The sequence below is a fragment of the Myxine glutinosa genome, chromosome 4 (assembly GCF_964187855.1).
Source record: "Myxine glutinosa chromosome 4, kmMyxGlut1.1, whole genome shotgun sequence".
In the NCBI taxonomy this organism is placed as follows: Eukaryota; Metazoa; Chordata; class Myxini; order Myxiniformes; family Myxinidae; genus Myxine; species Myxine glutinosa.
This window is the reverse complement of record NC_136264.1, coordinates 70786885-70805104: the sequence shown is the minus strand read 5'-3', so window position 1 is coordinate 70805104 and position 18220 is coordinate 70786885. Positions and strand designations below refer to the sequence as shown.

General features: G+C 47.9%; 1 protein-coding gene across 2 annotated transcripts in view; it reads left to right on the top strand.

The window, feature by feature from the left end:
* Positions 1–18220, top strand: part of MND1 (meiotic nuclear divisions 1) — a 70628-nt gene that overhangs the window by 1831 nt on the left and 50577 nt on the right. For both annotated transcript variants that reach the window (XM_068102000.2, XM_068101999.2), the window contains exons 2-4: positions 7941–8006; positions 10697–10754; positions 11041–11189. In XM_068102000.2, coding sequence (XP_067958101.2) covers positions 7983–8006; positions 10697–10754; positions 11041–11189 — 231 coding nt within the window. In that variant the 5' untranslated portion in view covers positions 7941–7982. The remainder of the gene's footprint in view (positions 1–7940; positions 8007–10696; positions 10755–11040; positions 11190–18220) is intronic.

Here is an 18220-nt window from a genome sequence, read left to right as displayed (position 1 = left end):
ACACACACACACACACACACACACACACACACACACACACACACACACACGCACACACACATATACACTACCGGTCAAAAGTTTTAGAACACCTCAATTTTTCCAGTTTTTATTGAAATTTACGCAGTTTAATGTCTCAATGTACTCTGAAATTAAGCATAGAACAAATAAACAATTGGAGATAAAAAACAAATCATAGAATCATTTTGTTTAACAAAATTAAATTTGAATTTTTGACTCGGCAAAGTAGCCACCTTTTGCAGATATAACCCCCGAACACACTCGTGGCATTCCTTCTACAATGGAAATGAAATATTGTTCGGGAAGTTCTTCCCAACACTTGCAGAAGTTCCCACAAATGTGTTGCACTTGGAGGTTGCTTTGCTTTCACCCTTCTGTCCAGTTCATCCCAAACCAGGTTGATGGGATTTAAGTCTGGAGACTGTGCTGGCCATTCCATGATTTGAAGCCTACTGTCTTGTTCTTTTCCTCAAAGGTAGTTTTGACATAGGCTGGAGGTGTGTTTAGGGTCATTATCTTGCTGTAGGATGAACCCGTGACCAACTAGGCATATACCGAAGGGTATTGCATGGCGCTGCAAAATGCTGTGGTAGCCCTTTTCGTTCAGGGTGCCAGTCACTCTGTGCAAGTCACCGACTCTGGATCCAGCAAAAGAGCCCAAGACCATCATGCTTCCTCCTCCATGTTTGACAGTTGGTGTCACACACTGAGGAACCATCCTTTTCCCCTACTCGACGGCATACACAAACCCTGCGTGATGAACCAAAGATTTTAAATTTTGATTCATAGCTCCATAAGACCTTCTTCCAGTCTTCATTAGTCCACTGGCAGTGCTTCATGGCCCAGGCAAGCCTCTTTTTCTTATTTTGCCATCTTAGCAATGGTTTTCTTACTGCCACTCGACCTATCCAACCTGCAGCTCAAAGTCTTCTCTTCACAGTTGAAACTGAGACTTGCTTACTTCGACCAGTGTTAAACTGTGCTTGAAGCTGTTGTCCTGTGAACCGCCAATCACGCAAGCTGTTGACTCTCAGAAACTTATCTTCTGATTCTGTTGTGGCTTTGGGTCTGCCAGACCTCTTCCTGTCAGAGTTTCCTCCAGTTTCCAATATACTACTTCCTGCAGTGCAATATTGTCCAAACAATGCTTCAGAGGGTGTAATAACAGTCTGTTCCAATACTGCTTTTATACAGACAGGGGGTTTGCAATCAAGTGATCAGCAGAGGTTGGGACACCTGGAGGAATCGTTTGCATCAACTTTCAAGGCTTAATTTACTTGCATTGCTGCAGAACAGCTGTAAGTTGTTAACCCATTACTTGTTCCCTGAAGGCCTTTTTACCTTCGCAAAAGCGGAAGGTTATGTTTTGATCGCTGTGTATTTATTTGTATGTCTGTGTGTGTGTGTGTGTGTATGTTATTCGCATAACTCAAAAAGTATTCAACCGAATTGCATGAAATTTGGTGGGATGATTGGTTATTATACGGGACACATTTGATTAGATTTTGGGAGCAATCGGGTCAAAGGTCAAGGTCAAGGTCACGAAAAGGTCAAAATCATATTTTTGTTGTTCTGTTCCCTACACTCCCATGCCAAGTACAGAACAGTAGCTGCGGCGAAGGTATGCGCTCTACCGAGTGCCCGTTCTAGTTTAACAATATAACTGTGCAATTTACATTATTTCCCCATTTTTGCTAACCTAAACTTTTTTTTAAACCTCGAGCAGTTTACTGCTTACCTTTGTACCATTTCAGGTGATTCACTGGACATTAAACTGCGTAAATGTCAATAAAAACTGGAAAAATTGAGGTGTTCTAAAACTTTTGACCGGTAGTGTACACGCACAGTCGCACACATACACACACATATACACGCACACACCTACACACACCCACACCTATACACACATACATATACACACACACACACACACACACACACACACTACATATCCATAGTACAGATGTGATGATGCTGATGAACTCCAGTAGTAGTTACTTGTTTCCATCGCATTGTATCATTTCACCATTACCTCGTGATCCACAATTGGACGAACAGGATGGCCTTCATTCTAGAGGTATGCAGACGTCGCCTCTAAGCTGTCTAGCCTGGGTTCAAGCTATAAACTGTCATCCTTATGTTGCACAGGCAGGGTGATTCATCAATGGGTGAGCCGTCCCTCGGATGGACAGTAAACTGGTGTCTCGTCTCCGAGCATTAGTTGGTGGACGTTAAAGATTCCATGGAGTCGTTCACGTAGAGCAATTTTTCAACGTGGCTGGAAGCTTTCCTCACAGAGAGATGTCAAAGGGTCATTGTGAATGGAGCCAAGTCAGATTGGGCATACATAATCGGTAGAATACCGCAAGGTAGTGTCCTTGGTCCGACACTATTTGTCATCTTCATAAATAACCTGCCGGCTTCAATCCGTAGCCGTATCCAACTCTATGCGGATGATGCCAAAGTGTATGGACCAGCTTTCGACCAAGTATCGACTTCAGTCATCCAGAAGAACCTAGATAGTGCCATGGAAGGGTCACAGCTATGGTTACTTCCTTTCAACCTGAACAAATGCAAGACTACACATGGATAGAGGTAAAAGCAGGAAGTCGTACCATATGGGGAATGCAGAGTTGCGGGAAGTGATTGAAGAGATTGTCCTTGGAACTATCATGGATAGTGAATTGAGCCTCCAATTGCGTGCGGAAGATGAATAAGCATGCGGCAGTTCAGGTTAATAAGGCCAACCAAACACTTGGGCTAATCAAACGATCCTTTGTGAGTCTGGATGAAGAAACCCTCCCTGTGATGTTCAAGGTACTGGTACGCCCACTGTTGGAGTATAACAACATTGCCTATAAGTCAAGTGTTATAATGTCTGTAAGCCACCACTTGTGGTATAGCTACACCCAGCATAACCAAAGGCAGAACACCCCAAAGTCCATGGTGACTCTAATAGTCACTACATAACATACAGATGGGTATGTATAGTGCAACTAATGAAGTAGGTGAGCGGGTGGCGCTCTGTGCCTCCATTGGGGAGCGATACCTCCTTTTAGACTCTAAACAAGCAGGCAATTTCCATTCCAGTGGGTAGAATTTTGTCGTGAAAGAGGCAAATGGGCGTCCTCTGCACGGATCACGACTCCCGAGAGATCCTGACTGATTTTGCACATATGCAACACTGCCCAACTGTAGTCCACATTGAAATTGAAGTGCCTCTGATCACATGTTAACGGGGGCCTTGACGGAACTCGCAGAAAGCAAATTTGCTCAAATTTACCGCGGAATTAGAACCGAAGATAAATAAATTGTCTAAATGTATTTCAATGTCTTTCAATCATGACAAATCTCACACTCTCACTATCTCTCTCCGAAAGGACCGTTTGGCAAATCCTCTTATTCGACTTTCTTAACAATACTCATGAGGAGGTTCAGTCATTCAAACTCCTTGGTCTCACTTTCAGCCATGATCTTTCTTGCGCAAACCGCGTTTTTCAAGTTGGCCTCGAAAGCCAGCCGTCGACTAGGCATCCTCCATCATGCAAAGTCTTTCCTTGGCACACCTGAACTCCCATACACCTACAGTGCCTTCATCTTCAGGTTGATGGAGTACTGCTCTCCCCTCCTGGCTGGTTCTCCAGCCTCACACCTTTATCAGTGTGACGCCGTAGAAATTGAGGCCTATAAGATAATTGGAATCTCCTGTGATGAAGCTGAGTCTATGGGTCGATCACTCTCCCATCGCCGACAGGTTGGTGGTCTCTCTGTCTTCTACCACTTCCCTTCTGATCTTCCAAGGTCGTTCCATCCTTTGCTCCCCCCTCCTTTACAGCAGGGGGAATGCCGTCAATCATCTGGATATTTGCAGTCCACTATTATCATAGTTATGTCCTATTATCATAGTGGACAAATGTCATCACCCATTTGATGAAACTCCCAAAATCCAGAATCACTGCTCAACCTCCACCCATTCATTCCTCTGTCTTCCTGTCTGTGGAATCATTTTCCACATTCTCTTCAATCTCATTCTTCCCTCCAGGTCTTCAAGACAACTGTTCACCACCATCTCGGATCATCCCCTATCCAAAACCATGATCATTCCTACCTCCATTCACTTCAGTATTTTTTTTCCCCAGTTTTTATTCCTCCACCAACAAATTCGCTAGAGGCATTATGTTTTTTGGTTGCCCGCCCGTCCGTGATGGGTTTTCGTTACCGCAATAACTTGACAATGGCTAAAAGGATCGAAGTCAAACTTGGTCCAGATATGCATAATGAGGTAAAGATGAACAGATTAGATTTTGGGGTCACGAGGTCAAAGGTCAGAGGTAATGTTAGGTAAAAATCCAGTTACTGTGATAATTTGTGAACCAGTGATGGGATTTTGACAAAAAAGTTACAAGTATGTATTATGATGATTTTGGGGTCAATAGGTCAAAGGTCAGAGTCTGCAATAGGTTCATAACTTGAGCACGGCTGAAGGAATCCAAGTCAAACTTGGTACAGTTATGTACGAGTATAATGATGTATAGATGAACTCGTTATATTTTGGGGTCAAGAGGTCAAAGGTCAGACTTTCTGTTGCATAAAAATTCTGCTACACGCTAACTTGTGAACCAGTAATGGGATTTTGAACAAACTTGGTACAATTATATACTCTGATGAAAAGATGAACTGATTAGATTTTGGCATCAAAGGTCATCGGTCATGTCAGATATAAATGTGATACTTGAGAACAGCTGAAGAGATTTAAATCAAACTTGGTACAACGATTATAATGATGTAATAATATGGGTGGAGGCATATCGGTCGACATCGCAACGTTGAAAAGTGCCGTTCTAGTTCCTTCCTGAGAGTTTGCTTCTGTATCCAACGTGTCCACCACATGCATCCTTCCCTACCCATCATTCCTCTCCACACCCATTATGTGTTCAAGTCTCCCTCTATTTTGTCCTTCAGCCCTGCTGTTCATGTCCCCCCTTCTTTCGACTGCTCCTTTTGTTCTGTTGCATCCTGATCCATTCAGTGTTTGTTTTTGCCACAAGCCTCGACTTTATATACAAAAAAAACCTCAGATAAATACTATCTTTTCCTAATTTTGACAATAACATGATGACGTGCACCTATGTTTGACATCATTACTTGAACTAGAAGCACCTGTTCTCTACAGGAATGGCCAGGGGGGGGGGGGGGGGGGTGCCGTGTTATTTTCTTTATTATTATTATTATTATTATTATTTATACCATAGCAGACAACGTACCCTATGGGTGATATTGTTCCAAGTGTTCAACACATTCTTTTGGCACGTCCCTTGAATTGAGTGGTGTATAGGCAACAAGCGATAAAAAGCGATAAAAGCAATGAAGGGTAGAAAAGCGGGAGGGCCGACGGGAGTTGTGGGAGATATGTTGAAGGCAGCAGGAAGTTGGGGTATGAAGAAAATGACAGAGATCTGTAATCTGGTGGTGAAAGAAGGCCGCATTCCAGTGGATTGGGAACTGAGTACCCTCGTCCCTCCATACAAGGGGAAAGGTGCCCTCTGGAGTGTGGCTCGTACCGAGCGATAAAGTTATTGGAGCATGGAATGAAGGTATTGGAAAGGGTGTTGGAGAGGTGGATAAGGAAGAAAGTGAAGATTGACAAAATGCAGTTTGGGTTTATGCCAGGAAGAGGAACGACAGATGCGCTTTTCATTGTGAGGCAGTTGCAGGAGAAGTACATGGAGTAGAGGAAGAAGTTGTTTCTTGGGTTTGTTGATCTGGAGAAAGCATTCGATCGGGTTCCATGCAAAGTATTGACATGGGCATTGAGGAAGTTAGGAGTGGAGGAATGGTTGATCAGAGTAGTGATGGCAATGTACAAAAGAGCTGTGCGATAAGAGCTGTGCGCGAGCTGTGCGCGCACAGCTGTAAGGACGAAGGACGGGAACAGTGGTGAGTTTGAGGTGAAGGTGGGAGTGCATCAGGGGTCGGTACTAAGTCCACTACTATTTGTAGCTGTGATGGAGGTGCTGGCTCAGAATGTAAAGGAGGGTTTACCGTGGGAGTTGTTGTATGCAGATGATCTGGTGGTGATTGCGGAAAGTATGGATGGACTGAAGGAAAAGATGAACACGTGGAAGGAATGTATGGAGACAAAAGGTCTGAAGGTGAATATCGGAAAGACGAAGGTGATGGCAAGTGGTAAAGCATGTGGTGAGGTGGAAAGAACTGGGAAGTGGCCCTGTGCTGTGTGTAGGAAGGGTGTCTGAGTGAACTCCATTCAGTGTACAATGTGCGCTGAGTGGGTTCATCAAAAATGTAGTGGTCTGAGAGGGTCATTAACCAGTGTGGCAGCTACATTCAAATGTAAGGTGTGCACAGAGGGAGCTGCAGATGGAGGAAATGTTGAGTTGGGTCTTGGAGATGGCGTGAAGCTGGAAGGTGTGAAAACATTTAGCTACCTCGGAGACATGCTGAATGGAGAAGGTGGATCAGACTCGGCAACGGTTGCTCGAGTGAGATGTGCATGGAAGAAATTTCGGGAATTGAGTGGCGTGCTGATGATGAGGGGAGTGTCGTTGAAGCTGAAGGGAAAGGTGTATGCTGCATGTGTGAGAAGTGTTATGATTTATGGGAGCGAGACATGGGTAATGAACGTAGAGCAGCAACGAAGGTTGGAAAGGGTGGAAATGCGAATGGTTCGACGGATGTGTGGAGTATCGTTGAGAGAGAGGAAGACAAATGATGAATTGCGAAAGATGATGGGAATAGAGCCTGTGATTGATGCTGTGAAGAGGAACAGGTTGAGATGGTTTGGTCATGTGTTGAGGAAGGATGAAAGTGACTGGTTGAGAAGAGTGATGGAAATGAATGTAGAAGGAAGTAGAAGACGGGGAAGACCGAGAAAGACTTGGCTAAAGATGGTGGAAGAAGAAATGCGGGCAAGGGGGTTAACAAGGAGAGATGCAGAAAATAGGGCAAAATGGAGAAGATTGTCATGGGGACCGCAAGGCTAACCCCCGCTCTAGCAGGGAAAATTGCCTTTAAAATGCATGTTGTGTTGTTGTATAGGCAACAGACGGCAGCCTCGATCACTCCCGAAAATAACAAAAATAACCCGGGTTACGTACATGAAGCAAATGCATGTGTGATGCTTATGTGCAATATATAATGCATTGTGGTTATTTAGCTTGAAAATTTTCAATTGCACCCAACCCCCTCCTCCCAAAGTAAGAAAATGCCAAGATAAGCAAAAAAAAAAAAAATTCAAAACTTGATGGAATCAAACAAAACTTGCACAAGCACAACTTCAAGGTTCTCTCATTAATCCCTGAAACTTTCAGCTTGCTAGGTCAAATCCTCTTGGAGGAGTAAATTAAACGTACATATTGCCTCTAAAGCCTCTAAAGGTGGTTTTATATTATTGCCTGGTGTTGGCTTAGCGGTCAGGGTGCCGGCTTGGGATCCTAGGATCCTGGGTTCGAATCCCGGTCGATCGCTGAATTAACGCCAGGGGGATTGACTCAGCCTGTCATCCCTTCGAGGTCGGCAAATTGAGGACCAGCTTGCAGGGATGAATGATCCTGGTGTGTACCCCGGTTTAGAATAGGTACACCGTATCCCTGCGCATCTTAAGATGCATGACCAAGGGTTGGCGTCAGGAAGGGCATCTGGCCATAAAAACATTGCCTCAAACAGGGAACCATGATTGTCATGGGGCCCGCAAGGCTAACCCCCGCTCTAGTGGGGAAAATGGCCGTAAAACGATCATTCATTTCATTCATTCATTCATTCATATTCATTCATTCATTGCATACGTGCAACATACTTTTCCTCCATTATATATAGATGATAGCATTTATTTATTTGCTGTTCTCATTTAAGATATGGTGTCGCATTATGCAGTACTTACTCGCATGTGTTGACATTTGCAGTCAAAGAAACGGGGTTTGAGTGTTGAAGAGAAAAGGACAAAAATGATGGAGATTTTTTTTGAATCGGTGAGTTTCTAATCCATCAAATCCGTTTCCTCTGTCTATGATAGATCCATATTTACTGAAACACGATATGCCATTATTGATATGTCATTTTGACCTAATACATGTGTTCATCATACTAAAATACGCTATCTGGTGTCTGTTTGTCTGACCACAATACATTCGGTCGTTACTTGTCCAATCTTAACTAAAACTGACAGGAGTACTAAGGGTCACACGATGGAGGTCATAGCAATTTCATTTCTCATCCTCTCCAAGGAGGCTTTACCCGCAAAGAGGGTTGTTTATTGAGGTGTATATCCGTGTTAAGATAGCTGTTCATGGCGTTTTTCCAAGGCCGCTTCTCATCACAAAAGTAATCAGAAACCCAACCTCTCGACCAAGTTTCGTCCAAATTCGTACACAACTTTTTGAGATATCCTGCGATGTATCGTTTTTGGCCCTATCTCTCAATAGTGAAGAATCACTATTAAAATTCTAGTATCACAAATTGTTGAAAAAAAAAAAAAGTTCGTTTTCAACCCAGGGGTTGAAACCAAGCTCCGGCAGAGCTGATTAGACAACAAAAAGATGAACTGATTTGATTTTGGGGTCAAGAGGTCAAAGGTCAAAGATCAGAGTCTGTAATAGGAGAATGACTGAAGTGATCTAAGTCAAACTTGGTACAGGTATGTATAATTATGTAAAGATGAACAGATTAGATTTTTGGGTCATGAGGTCAGAGGTCAGTTTCTGCAATGTTTTCATAACCATGATAACTTAATAACAGCTGAAGGGAACTAAGTCAAACTTTGTTCAAGTATGTATAATGATGAAAAGATAAATGGATTACATTATGAGGTCAAAGGTCAGAGTTCCCATGTTCGGTAGAAATTCTGTTACTGCGCTAACGTGTGGACCAGTGATGGGATTTTGACCAAACTTAGTTCAACTGTATATTATGATGAAAAGATGAACTGATTAGATTTCGGCATCAAAGGTCATAGGTCATGTCATGTAAATGTCATACTTGAGAACAGCTGAAGAGATTAAAATCAAACTTGGTAAAAGTATTATAAGGATGTAATAATGTGGGCGGAGGCATACCGGTCGACATTGTGATGTCGAAGAGTGCTGTTTTAGTTTTTTATTTTATTAATCGATCTATTGTGCCTACGCCTTTGCAACAATGAGAAATGTAATATTAAACGATCCACAACCCCATTCCTTAATGAGTGTAGGGAAGTGCTTTAGCCCCCCACAGAAAATAGAAAAAAACAAAATTAGATTTCTTCAAAATACGAACAGGATTAGAACATCACTGGGCAACGCCGGGTAACCCTGCAAGTATAAAATAAGGCAATACGGGAATTTTGAAATGATGTATGAATGCTAACGAGGCCTTTGAATGCACTGTGTTTGAATTTTCAGTGACCCATTTCTGCCCGTCTGAGCACTTTTAACCTGCCATGATAACTTAAAAACATGTGCATGTGCTAGTGCAAAATCTGAAGTGAATGTTATTTTAACATAATTTTCAGCATTTAAACGAAGGAGTGGCAATTTCAAAATGGTTAATATAATTGTTGTGTTCCTTGATGTAAATTGGAATCACGGAAATATAGGGAATCCGAGAAATATCCATCGATGAGACATGTCAAGTTCTTGTCATTTCCTGTTAATTCAAGTGAGCGGTGGCAGTGGATAACACACGGGCACACTTCTACTTTGAGCAATACTAGAATGGACATGCGCATGGACGCAGGCACGCCGAGGCCGAGCTCCTTTTATATAATTTTTTTTTAAACCTCATATGATCTTCCTTGTGGCTCCAGAAACAAACAAACAAACAAGATATTTATATCAGCTCCCACTACCCTCCTCCCTGCCCAAGATTATTAATAATAAATATCATCCTTTTTAAAGTTTATTTTAAGCTTGTATTGTGCAATAACAAGCTCCCTGACATGACCTTCCTTCCCATTGCTGTTAAGAAGCATCCAGACCTGATACAGTGTCCCTCTCCGACTCTTTCAATGTGCAGAGGCACACCTCAGCTTTCTCTCAGCAACTTATCCAAGTATTTTCAGCTTCTTTCAGACGTTTTGTGAGCCATTTAGGTACCAAACGTTATCACGCATGCACAATGGCAGTTCAAATGCCCTAAAGATCACTATTTATATGAGTTTCTGCACATGTGTGCCAAGCAGTCTAAAGCATATTACATCATTTTGATGTGTGTGTGTGTGTGTGTGTGTGTGTGTGTGTGTGTGTGTGTGTGTGTGTGTGTGTGTGTGTGTGTGTGTGTGTGTGTGTGTGTGTGTAGAATGGAATCAAAAGTGACTGGGCCAAATTTTGCATGTGTGATAGGGGTACTTAAGGTCAGGTCACAGGCACAAAGTCCCCCGCCCCCTCCACCGCCATGAAGGTGGGGGGACGACTTGTGATTTTCGCCTGTACACGTGGAAAATGGTTTACCGACTCCTGCTGGAAGAAGACGATATTGCAGGTGGGAAACGATACTACTGCTGAAAAAAAATCCTCTCTTGACAAGGGAGTGTATATGACAGGTAATTAAAATAATGAGTTTTGTGGGAGAGGGGTTTGCCAGATGGTGAAGTTTGTTTTCCTAAAATATCGCTATTGCATAAAGTAGAGGATATATTACTTGAATTGTCCAAATGACTGAGTTTCTGACCACTCTTCTCCGATAGAAAGACATCTTCCAGCTCAAGGAACTTGAGAAAATTGCACCGCGTGACAAGAAAATAAGTGAGCATTTTACATCTTTCCAAAATAAGATTTTAATCAAAATGTTCAATGGTCGCAATAATTGTATCACAAACATTCTGACAAAATTGTATATTTATTTTGCTTACTTCATGGATTAGTTGTGCCATTTTGATGCTATACTGTAGATTAATCATCCAATTCTTGAATATTTTATCAACATCAGCTCCAAAGTTATTGAAAAGGAATGAGAGAGGAAAGGACATTTGGGTCTTTTGTCATGGAGACCTTAATTGAATGTTTTGTATTTCTGCTTTTCTGTGTACAGCGTGTCAGTCTGTAAAAGACGTGCTGCAAAGCCTTGTGGACGATGCAATGGTGGATTCTGACCGCATTGGCACATCCAACTACTTCTGGGCTTTCCCTAGCAAGGCCTTGAATGCTCGCAAACGCAAGATTGAAGAGCTGGAGGGACAGGTACAGAGCTGGAGGTGCTTCCCTCTCTCTCCCCATCTTGTCTGCCGCTCCCTTTATTGTATGTTTTGTGTGTCCGTTTTTTTTTTTTGTGATTAATGTTAGCTCTTACACGAGCCTCGATCATGTATACAAAAAAAAGAAGAAAAAAACTGACATTTGGTTCGTGTAGATCTTGGAGATACAGGAGTCTTGTTGTAACAATGAGCTACATTAAGGTGGACTGGTTGTGCATTGGAAATCTGTTATATACGGGAAGCAAAAATAATGATAAATAGAATAACCCTGAATAATGATAAATAGAAATAGAATACCCCGTACCCCCTCCCATTCCCCTCATCCCAGCCCCAACATTAAGCATACCATGGACATTAACACATCACCACTGTGTACGACACGACACCAAAAATCAAACGTCGGATCAAATATACAATGTGAAACTGTCACACGATGTTGTCCACTGCAAATTTACAAGGGGAAATGAAAAAGTAAAGCGAATTTTCATATTAAAATTTATTCAGAAAATTCCCTTTACTTTTTGATTTACCCCTGTAGATACACTCTAGCTGGACATAATCATGCCATTTATTTAATTATCCTGCATGCACGAAGCGAAAAGCAGGGTTAAGCATTTGGTTCACTCTGTCTGTCTGCAGGCTTCTGTTTGAAGAACCATTTCATTTCAATTGAATGTTGTATTTTGAACTTGAATCGGAACTTAAATCAGACCACAAACCTGCAGTTTATTAGTACTTTGGCTCTGAATTTGGAAAACTGTACGGAATCTAATCCCGATCACTCATGCGCACATAGGAGTAAAGTAATTTTTTACTCTGCCTGCCTATTTGGCAGTCAAACAAGATTGAAAATAATTTCAAAAAGGAAACTGGCTGTTTTAAGGATGTCATAAAGGACACAAACAACAGGCATGAAGAATTAATTTAACATCAATGGTGGTAAACTTCCGAAAAAAGTATTTTTTTTTTGACAGCCTTTAAAACCTTAATTTTATTTCAATTTAATTATATACTTGAACACTGTAGAACACTGCAATTGATTGTTGCCTATACACCACCCAAACAAAGGGATGTATCGGAAGAATGTGTTGCACACTTGGAACAAGGTCGCCCTTAGTTCTGGTACTCTGCTATGGTATTAATAATCATAAACTTAACTAGAACGGCACTCAGTAGAGAGTATACCTCCACCAGGTGAACAGTTTACGTTTTGTATCTTAGAGTAGACCAGAAAATCACAAAACAATCGTATTTCATCAAAATCATTCGTCCGCAACCTTTTGAGATATCCTGCTATGTATCGTTTTTGGCCCTATCTCCCAATGGTGAAGAATCACTTAAAAAATTATACTAGCCGGATCCGGATCCGGATCCGGATCTTCACCAAAATTGAATCGATTCTTCCTTGTCACACACACAACCTGTCCACCAAGTTTAGTCCAAATCTGTCCACAACTGTTTGAAATATCTTGTTCACAAACAGACAAGCAGACAGACAGACAGGGGTGAAAACATAACCTCCATCCACCTTTGGTGGCAGACGTAACACCATGACTCGCCTGGCTGATACCTTAGGGAGCAGGTGCTTCTAGTTATAATAAAGCACCATCCATTTGTGAGGGGCTTGACGATATGGTCAAAGCTTTGTTGAATTTCTCTCGTTGTGGTTTTGATTCCCAATTCTGCTCAGTTGAAGTTTCCGCATCCTACAACTGCAACGTAGTGGCAACATATCCAGGATTGGTTCTTCGCCACGGCAATGTTCACATCACTGTGATGCTCCATCAAGAGTATGTCCCTCGACGACCACCACCACTTATGGATTGTATTGTAGCTACCCATGGGTCCCCCAAAGCTCGAGACCAGCAACAGAATCTCCTTGCCCAAGCCGGTGACGTAACCGGCGGCCAAACCGCGGCGCCGAGGTTATAATCCTTTGCACCTGTCGGTCACATGACCACCAAAGCGTGCCTCGCTTGAGAGGCGTGGCTTTGGTTCTGATGTATGCTTTTTGGCTTGGATATATATATGGGAACCCGATAAACGGGCATGGAGAGTTCCCGAGATGATTATACAATAAACATCTTCTCGGACGAGTTTGTGTCTTGTCCGTCACTTCGTCCGTCTCAAGCAGAAGCGCTGCTCCTTCACTGGTGACCCCGAGTTTACGACACGCGATGGACATGGCAGTGTCCCTCAAACTGCCCACTTTCTGGGAAGCACATGCCGCCGTCTGGTTCGCTCAGGCGGACTCCCAGTTCGCCCTGCGTGGCATTACGGAGGACACCACGAAATACCATTACGTGGTCGCCGCGCTCGGCTCCGTGACCGCCGCCCGCTGCCTGAGCCTCCTCCAGAGCCCGCCCGCTGACGGCAAGTACGACGCCATCAAGGCACTTCTTCTGGGCGCTTTCGCCCTCTCCCCGGCTGAACGCGCACGACGCCTGCTCGACCTTCCTGAGCTCGGCGATACGCGCCCGTCCGAACGTATGGACTACATGCTCACGTTGCTCGGCGAGCACCCCTCGGATTTCCTTTTCCAAGAGCTTTTTCTCCGCCAGCTCTCGGCCCAGGTCCGGGTCGCCCTGGCAAGCACGACCATCACGAACCCCCGCGACCTCGCCAGGGAGGCCGACAAGATCGATTCGGCAAGCCAGCTCGTCAGAGCGGCGAGCCAGCTCGTTGGGGTGGCTGCCGGGAGCCCGCCCGCCGCCCAGTCGGCGCCCGCGGCGCAGTTTCCCGCCCACCCGCCCGACGCAGCTTCCTTCCCGGAGGCCGCCGGGCCGGCGGGACTGGCAGCGGCGACGCCGCGTCGCCCGGTCCCGACGCGTCGACCGGAGCCCCCGCCAGACCCGGCCTGGTATTATTTCCACACCAGGTTCGGGCGGCAGGCCCGATCATGTCGACCCCCGTGCACGTTCGGCAAGTCGGGAAACGGTCGGGCCGGCGCTCACTACCAACCATGAGCGCCGGCCGTTCCGGAAACCTGCTATTCATCGCGGACCAAGCGTCGGGGCGGCGTTTTCTCTGCGACACCAGCGCTCAGCTGAGCGTCATTCCCGCTTCGGCGGAGGACAGGTGGGCCGCCATTTGCGGCCCCTCCTTAATCGCGGCCAATGGCTCCGCCATCCGCACCTTCGGCCCACGCACCGTCGCCCTCCGCTTCGGCAGCCAGCTCTTTCGCTGGGAGTTCGTGACGGCGGACGTCCCCATGGCTTTGCTCGGGGCCGATTTCCTTTGCGCCCATGGGCTGCTGGTTGACGTTAAACGTCGGCGTCTCGTCAACGCCGAAACTTTCAGCTCGCTGGCGTGCGCCTTGAGCCGTTCCGCGCCCACCGAGCTTTCCTGCGTCCTCCCGTTGGCAGACGACTTCGCGCGTCTCCTCGCGGAGTTCCCGGCCCTCACGCGACCGACGTTTTCGGCCGTCGCGGTGCGCCACGACATCGAGCATCACATTCCCACTACGGGCCCGCCGGTGTACGCCCGAGCTCGCCGTCTCGACCCAGCCAAACTCGCCGTCGCCAAGGCCGAGTTCGCCGCGCTGGAGCGCCTCGGCATCGTGCGGCGCTCCGACAGCGCCTGGGCCTCGCCGCTGCACATCGTCCTAAAGCCGGGGGGCGGATGGCGGCCATGTGGCGACTACCGCCGCCTCAACGACGCCACTACCCCCGACAGGTACCCCGTCCCGCACATCCAGGATTTTTCCGCCCGGTTGGCGGGGCGGACCATTTTTTCAAAAGTGGACCTGATTCGGGGGTACCACCAGGTGCCCGTCCGCCCGGCCGACATCCCGAAGACGGCCGTTATTACACCTTTCGTCCTCTTCGAATTCCTCTGGATGCCCTTCGGCCTCAAAAACGCGGTACAGGCATACCAGCGCCTGATGGACGGCGTGCTGCGCGACTTGCCGTTCCTCTTTACCTACCTGGACGACATCCTCGTCGCCAGCACGTCCAGAGCCGAGCACCTCCTCCACCTCCGGACGCTGTTCGGCCGCCTCAGCGAGCACGGCTTGATCGTCAACCCGGCCAAATGTCACTTTGGTGCGGCGACGATCGACCTTTTGGGCCACCACATCACCCGGAACGGCGCCGTACCGCTACCGGCCAAAGTCAAGGCCATCGCCGCTTTCCCGCACCCCCGCTCCGTCAAGGCGCTGCAGGAGTTCCTCGGGATGGTTAACTTTTACCACCGCTTCGTGCCCCGAGCTACGCAACTCATGCGGCCCTTGTACACCACCCTCCGCGGCCAGCCGGCGAAGCGCGACGTCGTCTGGTCCACGGACATGGACGCTGCTTTCACCGGCGCGAAACGGGCCCTCGCCAACGCCACGCTGCTGGCCCACCCGGTACCCCATGCTCCCATCGCCCTCACCACGGACGCCTCCGACTACGCCGTGGGCGTGGTTCATGAGCAATGGGTAAACGGGGCCTGGCAGCCGCTCGCGTTCTTCAGCCGGCAACTCCTGCCCAACGAGTTGAAGTACAGCACTTTCGACCGCGAGCTCCTCGGGCTGTACCTGGCCGTCCGCCATTTTTGCCACCTCCTGGAGGGCCGCCCGTTCACGGCCTTTGTCGGCCACAAGCCATTGATTTTCGCCATGGCCAAGGTCACGGAGCCGTGGCCGGCCCGCCAGCAGCGCCACCTCTCCGCCGTGTCGGAATACACCACGGACATCCGGCACGTCGCCGGAAAGGACAACGCCGTGGCCGACTGCCTTTGTTGAGCCGGCGCCAACGCCGTCCACCTTGGCGTCGATTTCGCCCTGATGGCGACGGACCAGGCCACCGACGGCACGGTGCAGGCGCTCTGGGTGGCGGACACGGGCCTCCGCTTGGCTGACGTCCCTTTCGCGGACACCGTCCTGCTTTGTGACGTCTCCCAAGGCCGACCTCGCCCCGTTGTGCCGGTCAGCTGGCGGCGTCGCATTTTTGCTTCGCTCCACGGCCTCTCACACCCGGGCCGGAAGGCGTCCCAGAGGCTGGTGTCGGCACGTTTCGTCTGGCACGGGTTGCGACGGGACGTCCGCGACTGGGCCAACGCCTGCACACCCTGCCAGCGGGCCAAGGTCCACCGTCACACCCAGGCTCCGCTGGCTCCTTTCACCGTGCCCGAGCGACGTTTCGACCACGTCCACGTGGACCTGGTGGGTCCCCTGCCCCCATCGCAGGGGTTCACCCACCTGCTTACCATGGTGGACAGGACCACCAGGTGGCCGGAGGCCGTGCCCCTCGCCTCCACCACCACCGCCGACGTGGCCCAGGCGTTCATCGCCACGTGGGTCGCGCGTTTCGGCGCACCGGCGGACATCTCGTCGGACCGTGGCCCACAGTTCACGTCCGAACTGTGAGGCGCGGTCGCCCGCACGTTGGGCGTTACCCTGCACCGCACCACGGCCTACCACCCCCAGGCCAACGTGTTGTGCGAGCGGTTCCACCGCTCCATGAAGGCCGCACTCGTGGCCGGCCTCCAGGACGACGGCTGGGCCAACCGGCTCCCGTGGGTCCTTTTGGGCCTCCGCACGGCTCCAAAGGAGGACCTCCAGGCGTCCACCGCCGAGCTGGTGTACGGCCAGGCCCTCCTCGTCCCGGGCGAGTTCGTGCCCGACGCCACCAGGCCCTGGTCCGCCGCGCGCCAGCGCATGGACTTCCAGGAGGCCGCCCAACGTTTCGTCCCGGTGCCGACGTCCCGCCACGGCGACCCCCAATCCTACGTCCCCCCAGCACTCCACAGGGCGGAGTACGTCTTTGTGCGCCACGACGCGCACCGGGGGCCGCTCCGGCCACCATACAACGGACCCTTCCGGGTCCTACGACGGGACAACAAGTCCTTCGTCGTCAGCATCGGCGGCCGGGCGGACCGGATTTCGGTGGACCGCCTCAAGCCGGCCCACATGGACGTCGTCCAGCCGCCACGGCTCGCTCTCCCACCACGGCGCGGCCGCCCCCCGTCCACTGCACCCCCCGTCCGGCCACCCACCACCACACCGGACCCCCCCCCCCCCCCCCCCCCCGCGACCAGCCAGGGGTCGTTTCGGTCGGGTCATCCGGACCCCCCTCAGGTTGACCTTCCTGGACCAAGTCGATTCTGGGGGGGCGTGTGTAGCGACCCATGGGTCCCCCAAAGCTCGAGACCAGCAACAGAATCTCCTTGCCCAAGCCGGTGATGTAACCGGCGGCCAAACCGCGGCGCCGAGGTTATAATCCTTTGCACCTGTCGGTCACATGACCACCAAAGCGTGCCTCACCTGAGAGGCGTGGCTTTGGTTCTGATGTATGCTTTTTGGCTTGGATATATATATGGGAACCCGATAAACGGGCATGGAGAGTTCCCGAGATGATTATACAATAAACATCTTCTCGGACGAGTTTGTGTCTTGTCCGTCACTTCGTCCGTCTAGGCTATGAGCCAGACCCCCCCAAATTGACCGGTCGGTACCATACAGATGGAGTAAGGCTCATTGTGATTTTTAGCAAGATATATGTCCCTAGATATGAAAAAAAAGTGATAGCAGTGTATAACTCTCGGCCATCTCTGTGTTATCACCCGAAATATTATTATACGCCTGCTTCGCTTCGCCAAAAAATGTGATATTTGCTAAAATTGGAATAAATATATTTTTAAGGACCACAGAGTGCCGAGATCGAGATCGAGATCGTATTTGTTCGAGAGATCATGATAAACCTCGAGTGTGGAGCAAGTTTGCATGCATTGTGAAATATAATGTAGCTGATGTTACAAACCTACTTTAGGATACTAGCTAATACCAAAAATTACACTGAGATACCAAAAGTAGTAGACGAATAAACCTAAAATGTTCAAAAGCTATGTTTCGTTCCAAAATATCAAAATTAGGGGGTATGGTTGAACATATTTTGAACTTTGCCAAAATATGTGCCCCAAACAACCACCATATTACAAAGTAATGATATATTCCAATGCAGTGGTTCCTTGCGAAGATTTTGAGGGGTCAAATGTTACTCTGGGAGTTTTCATTTTTGAAATATTGACAAAAAT